The sequence below is a fragment of the Lathyrus oleraceus genome, chromosome 5 (genome assembly GCF_024323335.1).
Source record: "Lathyrus oleraceus cultivar Zhongwan6 chromosome 5, CAAS_Psat_ZW6_1.0, whole genome shotgun sequence".
In the NCBI taxonomy this organism is placed as follows: domain Eukaryota; kingdom Viridiplantae; phylum Streptophyta; class Magnoliopsida; order Fabales; family Fabaceae; genus Lathyrus; species Lathyrus oleraceus.
Genome location: NC_066583.1, coordinates 623,403,752 through 623,412,644, shown reverse-complemented (window position 1 = coordinate 623,412,644; position 8,893 = coordinate 623,403,752). Strand labels below are relative to the sequence as shown.

At 32.6% G+C, this 8,893-nt stretch overlaps 1 protein-coding gene across 1 annotated transcript; it reads left to right on the top strand.

The window, feature by feature from the left end:
• The first annotated feature begins 2,259 nt into the window (after window positions 1–2,259).
• Window positions 2,260–3,925, top strand: LOC127087224 (ADP,ATP carrier protein, mitochondrial). The gene is made up of 3 exons (XM_051028086.1): window positions 2,260–2,823; window positions 2,925–3,296; window positions 3,391–3,925. The coding sequence occupies exons 1-3, from the start codon at window positions 2,455–2,457 to the stop codon at window positions 3,685–3,687; spliced, it is 1,038 nt and encodes a 345-aa protein (XP_050884043.1). The 5' UTR covers window positions 2,260–2,454; the 3' UTR covers window positions 3,688–3,925.
• The last annotated feature ends 4,968 nt before the right edge of the window (window positions 3,926–8,893 follow it).

Genomic DNA, 8,893 nt, shown 5'->3' with positions numbered 1-8,893 from the left:
AGTTGATATATTGTATATTGTTTGTTGCTTGATTCTAATGTCCAAGGGAAATTTGGGTTTCTATATGACATTCTTGTCTATTGGATTACAGTCCATTGGTCAGATCTTTTCAACTCTCAACTTTTAAATTTATGCTTAGGATTAGTCTCTTCATCTCCTCCCCACTTCTTTAATTTCAAAATCTCTCCCTCCTTTTAAAAAAACTTATTTGTTTGTGCTTGTTTCCTAAACTTTGACCATTTGACAAACTAGAAACTTTGGCCTTAAGTCATTGCATTTTCAAACTTCTTTTCTTAATCAAACTTGTAAATAGACTTAACTATACTTGACTTAAAAATTTCAAAAAAAGCCAAAAAGAACTAACTTACTCAAAAAAAGGGCTCCCTAGGAGTACCTAAGACACTATTTGCAAACATAAAAATATAATTAATGGATTCTTTTCTCATCCCTCCATTCTATTTGTTTGCAAACATTATTTGTACAAAAGCACATATGCACACAAAAAAAGGGCTCCCTAGGAGTACCTAAGACACTTTGGATGCTAACACATTCCCTATGTGTAACCAACCACCTTACCTGTAATCTCTGGCATTTTATTAGTTTTGATTGAAAACTTCTTATTTTTGGGTTTTGTTCGTACTTTTCCCTTTTCCCTTGGAAACAATAAAAGTGCGGTGGAGACTCTTGTTATTTGATGTCTTGCTTATCCATAACTTGATGATCATGAATTTACCTCTATATTAGTCAAAATTGCTAGGTTTGTTAGCATGTCGAATTGGGCTTTTTGTTTAAGCTCAATTGTTTAAGTTAGCTTATAGCCTAAGTTAGCTTAGTAGTCTATAAATAGACTAGTTCTCTCAGGTTGTTGAGAGGAGTTTTGGTTGTTGATATTCACTTGTAATCTTTGAATCCTTATTAAGAAAGTGGATAGTAAAACAGTTATAACCAATTTTGATTTTCTTCTTCTTTTTCCCTCTTCTCTGTCTTTCGTAAAACCTAATAGGGTTTCTTGTATTTGTTCAAAAAAAATATTTCTCATATTTTGATATGCTCTTGAAGACATCAATTCACAACAATACCCTTTTATTTTATATTATAAATAGGGTTAATGTCTATTTTTCCCTTGTCAAGTTGTCAATTTTTGAAAATCCTCTGTAAAAATAAAGTTTAAATTTCCCACTTCCATATAAAGATTGTCTTGTTTTGTCCCCTCAAAAAATTTACCCATCAATAACCTATAAAATGTGAAGTCATTTTGAAGGATTAATATTTGTTTTTCCCCTGCCAAGTTGACGATTTTTGAAAAATCCTATGACATATCATTATTTTTTATGATTGGGTTTTTTGAGAGGACAAAATAGTGGAATCTTCATATGACAGGAGAGAATTCAAATATTTTTTTACAAGGGGATTTTTTTAAAATCACTAATTTTGCAGGGCGAAAATAGATATTATTCCTTATATATATATATAGATATATATATATATATATATATATATATATATATATATATATATATATATATATATAAAGTATTGTAGTAAATATTATTTTATTTTATTTGTCATGTACATTGTACAAGAAAAAAGTTGTCTAATACTTTAAATATATATATTGTAAAAAAATTGTCTAATACTTTAAATGTATATATTATACTGTTCTACTTATTCTTTTACAAACCAAACGCCCTCAATGTATTTAGAAATGTTTATGGTTAAGAGTCCCACATCAGATAATATATGGCCTGAACATATGTTTATAAGTGGGGGCAGTCCTCACTCTACTAAACCGGTTTTGTAGGGTTGAGTTAGGCCCAAACCACACATATTCGTTAAACAAATTTTTAATTTCTATAATCTTAAAACATGTTGCATTTCTCTTCTTCACTTAAAATTATTTTAAGACATATTTCATTCGAAACAAATACAAAAAGTTCTCAAACATTACCAGAATGTAAACCCCTTATTTATTGTGTTACCTTAAGTTTATGTTAAAATAGCTGAAACTCACTAGTTGCGTGAATGCATGAAGATCCAATGTGAATCCATATTCATACTTGACTATTCTCCTTATAACCAAGTCAGACACTCGTGTCAAAACTCAAAAGCAATATCAACATGTCATTGAAAATAATAGTAAAACATAATATACATTGACTTTACAAAAAAATATGTATTGAACTGTCAATTACTTTTCCCAAATAAATTCAACAATTGAAAGTTAAGAGCAGCCAAACTTGTCCTAAGTCAAAATAATCTCGAATGTAACAAATTTCTATGGAACTTCCGTTCCAATTTTTCAGGAATGAAAACTATTTTTCGACTTCTATTCTAAGAAGCAAATTCAAATTTTTGCACCATAAACTTGCTTTATAATAACAGGTTTCAAGTCTTCAAGAGTTCATAAATCTTAAACATTTTCAAGCATTTCATTATTAAGCACTCAAAGCATTGATGATGGCTGATAGGAGGCACCAATATCCAACACTAGCACAAAAGTTTGGCTCTCAACTTCATCTAAGATCCAACCTTTCATCCTCAAATGCAGTGTTTGTTCCATCACCATCAGAGAAAAACTTTGCAAGCTTTGCAACTGATTTTCTGATGGGTGGAGTTTCTGCAGCAGTGTCGAAATCTGTAGCTGCTCCTATCGAACGCGTGAAGCTTCTGATTCAAAATCAAGACGAGTTGCTTAAGGCTGGTAGGCTTTCCGAACCTTACAAAGGAATTGGAGATTGTTTTGGTAGAACAATTAAAGACGAAGGATTCGCTTCACTTTGGAGAGGTAACACTGTCAATGTTATCCGTTACTTCCCAACGCAGGTTTGTCGAATTTTGAGAATCCGTTTGCACGAATCTATTTCTTGGTAAACAAGAAACATATCTTGATTACGACAATATCTAACATCATCGGTCATTTACAGGCCTTCAACTTTGCATTCAAAGACTACTTCAAGAAGCTATTTAACTTCAAGCAAGAGAGAGATGGATATTGGAAAGTGTTTGCAGGAAATATTGCATCTGGTTCTGCAGCAGGAGCTTCATCCTCCATCTTTGTTTACTCATTGGATTACGCCCGAACGCGACTTTCAAGTGACGCGAAGACAGTGAAGAAAGGCGGAGAGAGGCAGTTCAATGGCCTGATTGATGTCTATAAGAAGACATATCAATCAGACGGTATTGTTGGCCTTTATCGCGGTTTCAATGTTTCGATTGTTGGAATCACTGTCTACCGCGGTTTGTATTTCGGAATGTATGATTCTCTTAAACCAGTTCTCTTAGTAGGAACATTTCAGGTAAAGTCACCAACTTCATTTTGTGTCGAAAAACGAGTGCAACCGCAATTGGCCGAACTTTGCTGCTCTAACATATTCTGTTACAAAATTTCAGGATAATTTCCTTGCTAGCTTTGTGCTAGGATGGATAGTTACAGTTGGAGCTAGCGTAGCATCTTACCCCTTCGACACGGTTCGTAGAAGAATGATGATGACATCAGGTGAAGCTGTAAAGTACAAGAGTTCAATGGATGCTTTCACACAAATTGTGAAAACTGAAGGTCCAAAGTCTCTCTTCAAAGGTGCTGGTGCAAACATACTTAGAGCAGTTGCTGGTGCTGGTGTGCTTGCAGGTTATGATAAACTTCAGGTGATTATGTTGGGAAAGAAATATGGTTCTGGTGGAGCTTAGTTTTCAATAAGAGAACCTATAAAGTATAAGACAATGATGAAAAAACAACAAATAAACCAGTTTAGGATGTTAAATTTATTATTATTTATTTCTTTGGAGAGAAATGTTGGATGCAAACTCTTTCATCAATTTACTCTATGGTTTGCCGAAACTTTCTTAGATTTTATGTATCAACAGTTTGAGAGTGTGTGCTACCAAATAAAGAATGAAACTCGCATGATTGAATGATTGTATGGAACTATGTGAACAACATTGATTTATCTCCTGGGCCAAAAACAATCCAGGCCCACATGGCCTTGTTCCATGCACACCCATTACCAGTCTGAATTCAAGCAAAGACAAAGCACACTAGGGCCTCATGACCCCATGTAATAGCTAGCCACACACCCTTTTTCACTTATTACACCCCCTGACAGAATTTAACTTATTTTCTTATTCATTTTTAACAAACCCTTTTAATTTTTTTAACACAATTTAATAGCAATTAGGTACATATAATTAATTAGATTTTGTAATTCTAAATTAGATTAATTTTTAGGTTAGCATTAGAATTACTAATTAGCAAGTATGTTATGATTAATATTACATGTTTGCACTAATTTTGACACTTTATTTTTTTTTCGACTTTTTTTTCATGATGTCTTAATCTTGATATAAAGATTTTGTCTTAATTCTTGATTTGATTATTTGATCAAACATACTTTGATCAATTAATCAGATTAATGGTTTAGGACTCTTAGTTGGACTTTAGAAACAAATTGTATGCTCCCCTAGAGTATTTTATTCAATTAAGTCATCACAAGTCTCTTGATCACTGATTTGAATTATATCTTAAGACTCGCACCTACGCTTGATCCATTAGGTCAATCCTAATTCATTTCACATTCAAAATCCTAAAAATAGATGGCCATCAAGACATGATCATACTAAGCTTCATCTCATTCTTTCAAACACATCTTATCTCATCCCTTTAAAACAAAAATCCTCTTTTCTTAAATAAATTCCAATCACTTAATAATTTTGATGTGAATTGTGCGCCACGAGCCTTAAGAAGTGGGGAAAGAATAAGAGTGAGTATTCATATCCTTATTCTGAATATCTTTGAATACGAGGTGCATGATTTAATTGTTCAAAGTATTCACATCCACTCATAGACTTTAGTGCAATCCAAATCAAAGCAACTTTCAATATTCATCCTCAGATTAAAACTCCACCACAATCAACAAAAAAAACATCATTCCTTTGGACTCAACACAACACCTTCTGGTTTTGACACCCATACTCTCTTTGAGGTTAATCACCATATCTTAGTTAAAACACATCACTTTGGATTAATCATCATACTTTAGTTAAAATACCCATCTCTAGATCATACTCTCTTTGAGGTTAATCACCATCTTCTGGTTAAAATATATTCTTTAGGTTAATCACCATTTCTTGGTTAAAATACCTATCTTTGGATTAATCACCATCTCTTGGTTATAACATTTATACGCGCAAAGAACAATCAAAATGATTCTCGTTGAGTACAACAGATGTGAGGGATGCTAATACTTTCCCATTTCATAACCGACTTCCTTACCATTTTTCTTCCCCTTATGTTTTATTGATGTTTTCCCTTTCTCTTAGAATAAATAAAATTCAATGGTGACTTTGTTGTATTTCGAGTGTGCGATGCGCTTGGATATTTTTTGCGCCACGACAGGTTGATGACATGCTTCATCACATGTTAGAGAGCAAAAAAAACACTATATACCCTATAGGGAATTGATCACAAAATATTTTAACTACACCGGTAATGACTTCGGATAAGAAGAACCAAAATTTGTGCACGCAAAGATAGGAAAAGGGATTGTAAGCAAAATGAGATATAACGTCCAAGGAAAAGAAATTGTTCCACTACCGCCAAGAAGGGAAAGAGAGCGAAGAAGAAATAACCTTCCTGCATCCTCCTCAAACACTCTCAATTATACATGTGATAACCAAAGGACATTGCACTTGAAGATTAACAAACTCATTGAGATAATAGAGAAAAGAAACCTTGTATCTCTAATAGCGTCAAGCGAGGATGATGATGACAATGAGATGAATTAGTCAGTTATGATTTGCTTTTGTTGCCTATTTCTTCCAATTTCCCTTTCTTGTACTTTTCCATTTAATCAAATAAAATGTATTTCCTTCCCTAAACATTTAATTGAAAATTTGTCTGCATATTTAAAGTTATCACATCGCATCTTTACCCGCCTTTTTTATTTCAAAAAAGGGGGGAAGTATACTCTCATGGGGAGTAGAGTAATCTCTCTACTTAATTGAGCGGGAATTTGATTAATCCAAATACGTTTATTTTTTTCTTTTACCATCTCCCTTAGAGACGTGTTGTCATCATCAAAAAGGGGGATAATGTGGAACCTTATTTTAGAGGTTATTGATCTAGGAAGTTATATTTAAAATAAACATGTTTTTATGATGATAACTAGTTCTTGATGAGAATAACTAAAGTAAAGTATAAAGCGATAAAAGATACAAATAGATCATTAGGGTTTGATGAACTTGACTTTCTAATGATAGAACCTAAGTGGAATATAACTCAAGCCTCATCTCAAAGTAAAACTCAGTCAATATTCTAGAAGAATGAAGTAACTAACAACACTTGAAGTGTGAGAAAGCTTGTCTTAATGCGTATGAGTGAATAACATTATAAAAGCATAAGAGTTTTATCATAAAGTTACATAGCTAATCACACACACACACGCACATGCGCGCGCACACACACACACATTAAAACAACTTTTTAAATTTATTTTTCTCAAGAAAATATTTCTAAAAATATCTTGAAGTCATGGCCGATGATTTGGGAACTGTGATAAAAGTTCTGGAGAATTTTTTGTTCTTTCCAATCAACTGGCACTTCACCCTATTGATTTGGTCATTGCAAAAATGCACCATAAACGTTTATGATAGCATCTTAATGAATGGTAACAACTAAATATATTTTCTTTCCTTTTTTCTTTGCTAATCGATTATTTTTAGTCCAACTTTTTAAATTTATTTTTCTCAAAAAAATACTTATAAAAATGTCTTGAAGTCATGTCGGGTGATTTGGGAACTGTCAGAAAAGTTCTACGGAATTTTTTTGCTCTTCACTGACACTTCACCCAATCGATTGGGTCAGTGCAAAAATGTGCCCTAAATATTTATGACATCATCTTAATGAATGGAAACGGTTAAATATTTTTTCTTTCCTATTTTCTTTGCTAATCAATTATTTTTAGGTCAACCAATCAATTGATGCATGATGCCAATCGACTGGCTCATCAATTCTGACCCCAAAAAAATCATTTTTATGTCAACCTCTAGCCTATAAATAGAGGTCAATTCCCACATATTTTTCACAGCCAGAAACGTGAGCTTCCATACCTCACTCTTCACTTTCTCTCTAAAATATATTTTTTCTTAACTTTTTCTCACTAAAATTAGTTGTAACACTTTCGAGAAAGTTGTTTTCCAAGTGACGATTTGGTAATTTTGGATGGGTGATTTTGTAAATTCACCAAGGGAGTTTGTTTTTACCTTGGTTAAATAGTTCATCCATTTAAGGATTATTTATTTAGGTTTGAAGTTAAACCCGTGAAAAGCTTTGGTTTAGGGATTGTGTGGTTAAGTCTTCATTTAGGTTTGAAAGTTCAGCCCGTTCAAAAGCTTTCAAAGGTTCGAGATCACCCCGACATAAAATCTCAAATGGGTTAATGTTTATCCTGTATAAAACCTATTGTAGGTTCGTAAGCTAATCTCGGTCACAAGCTTACTAAGGTTGGAGATAATCCTAGTATAAAATCTCCTAGGTATGTGGTTAGCCCGTGAAAACCCCAGTTTAGTTCGAGTTTATTATGTGATAAAATCTCACAAAGGTTCCAGATCAACCCATGTTAAAGTGTCAATTTTAAAGCTTGAAGACTAACTACTCCATGTTGCTGTTTGGAATGAAAAATTCTTGGGGAGAGGATTATGTATTTTTCTTTTGACCAAATCTCTATAACTTCTAGTATTATCTCTCTATCTCTTAACTTTTTACTTTCCGCGTTTTATTTTCCGGTGCTTATAAGTTTTTCTAAAATGTTTTCAAACTCTAAAATTGATCCTAAAAGTTTTTCAAAATCAATTTTTTATGAAATACACAGTTTACACCCCCTTCCCCACACTTGTGTGTGAAGTCACACATTCAACAGTATCAATACACACGAATTCATGGATAATGCCATGATTAGTAGTGATGTTCAAAAGTGTATGATTGTCATGTTCTTTACCATTGTGATGTTGAATTCCTTTTATACATTTCCCAAATTATGTTTGTACCATATTATAAAATTGATTAAATAATTGTAGTACCATATTTTCCAAGTTACTCGAGTACAATCATCAATAGACGAGAGAAACTATTTTGCATCAACATTACTAGAGGTAGGGCAGGCCCCTAAACATCACAATGAATACATTAAGTGGTTCAAAACTTTTATTAAATTTGGAAAAAAAAGAGACATTATTATGTTTTTCTGATTGAAAAATATCACACCTAAAATACTCAACAGACTGTTGTAATAATGAAGACAAAAGACATTGACTTAATTATATAAAATGAAGAATTTCTAAAACGCTTGTGTTGAACCCAAATTTGTTAGACAAAATACGAAGACTATGACTGTAGACACATGGACAACATCTTTCGACCATTTGACTCCTCAAAGAAGTAATATAACTCGTCATTTTCTTTAGTGATTTTAATCCCGTCTCCCCTTCTGTGATAAGATTCTAAAAAAGAAAAAATGAGAAGTAAAAATGTTATTATATAATTTTGATCAAAAATAAGCTTATGGATGGAAATTAAATTGCTAAAAAAGAGTGTGAACATGAAGCGTAAATTGTAGTTTGCATGAAGATTGCAATTCAAAATTTCTAATACTGACATCACGAGCATGAGAGCCTTCAATCTCATTAATATAAGGAATACTCAAAGGTTAAGTATAAGAGGATAGTAATGTAGAATCAAAAGTCATATGATTAGTCGCACTAGATTCAAGAATCTAAATATTCTTAGGTATAACACCACATACTATAAAAGATCGAAAGCACAAACAGAGTTGACGGCAGCAGAATATTTAAGTGCATAAGCAAGTAAAGTAAAGCAATAGACACAAGCAGTTATCATGGT

Excerpts from the sequence above, each read along its gene's own strand:
- LOC127087224 (XM_051028086.1), top strand. The coding sequence starts at position 2,455 with ATGATGGCTGATAGGAGGCACCAATATCCAACACTAGCACAAAAGTTT. Across the intron at positions 2,824-2,924 it reads TCCGTTACTTCCCAACGCAG|GCCTTCAACTTTGCATTCAA; the intron begins GTTTGTCGAATT and ends GGTCATTTACAG. Across the intron at positions 3,297-3,390 it reads TCTTAGTAGGAACATTTCAG|GATAATTTCCTTGCTAGCTT; the intron begins GTAAAGTCACCA and ends ACAAAATTTCAG.